Source organism: Pygoscelis adeliae, unplaced genomic scaffold (assembly GCF_000699105.1).
Source record: "Pygoscelis adeliae isolate BGI_AS28 unplaced genomic scaffold, ASM69910v1 Scaffold458, whole genome shotgun sequence".
Classification (NCBI taxonomy): Eukaryota; Metazoa; Chordata; class Aves; order Sphenisciformes; family Spheniscidae; genus Pygoscelis; species Pygoscelis adeliae.
Genome location: NW_008825352.1, coordinates 99,879 through 100,344, shown reverse-complemented (window position 1 = coordinate 100,344; position 466 = coordinate 99,879). Strand labels below are relative to the sequence as shown.

The 466-nt window shown below is 61.4% G+C and overlaps 1 protein-coding gene across 1 annotated transcript in view; it reads right to left on the bottom strand.

Moving 5' to 3' along the window:
• Positions 1-170: 170 nt before the first annotated feature.
• Positions 171-466, bottom strand: part of LOC103922263 (uncharacterized oxidoreductase C663.06c-like) — a 3,154-nt gene continuing 2,858 nt past the window's right edge. Inside the window, exon 6 of the mRNA XM_009330371.1 lies at positions 171-439. Coding sequence (XP_009328646.1) covers positions 171-439 — 269 coding nt within the window. The remainder of the gene's footprint in view (positions 440-466) is intronic.

Sequence of the window (466 nt, the reverse complement as noted above, 5' to 3'; positions counted from 1 at the left end):
AATGCCTGCGAGGAGAAAGAGGAGACAGGGGCACACACAGAGGTGGCACAGGGGAGAGGACCAGGTTCTTCCATGGTGGGCAATGTTGGCACCAGCACTGGAGCATCCTCCCTCCTTTTCCCACTGCCCCAGCCCGCCAGACTTCAGCTCCTGAGCTCCAGCCCATGGCTCTATGAGCTTCTTCTCGGGCAAGAGCCCATCGGCACCGGAGCGGATGCAGGACCCTCTCCCACCAGCCCTTCATGCCCCTCGGGACAGCCCAGCTCAGGTGAGGGTCTCACCTGGCTTAGCAGCAGGGGCCCAACTGTATTGGTGGTGTACACCAGGGACATGTCCTCCAGCGTCTCGGTATCAAGCAAGTTCAACTTGGCGATTCCAGCGTTGTTGATGAGGAGGTTCAGCCCCGAGCCCCCCAGCTGCTCCCCGACTCTGGCTGCTGCTGCCTTGATGCTGGCAGTCGGTGACT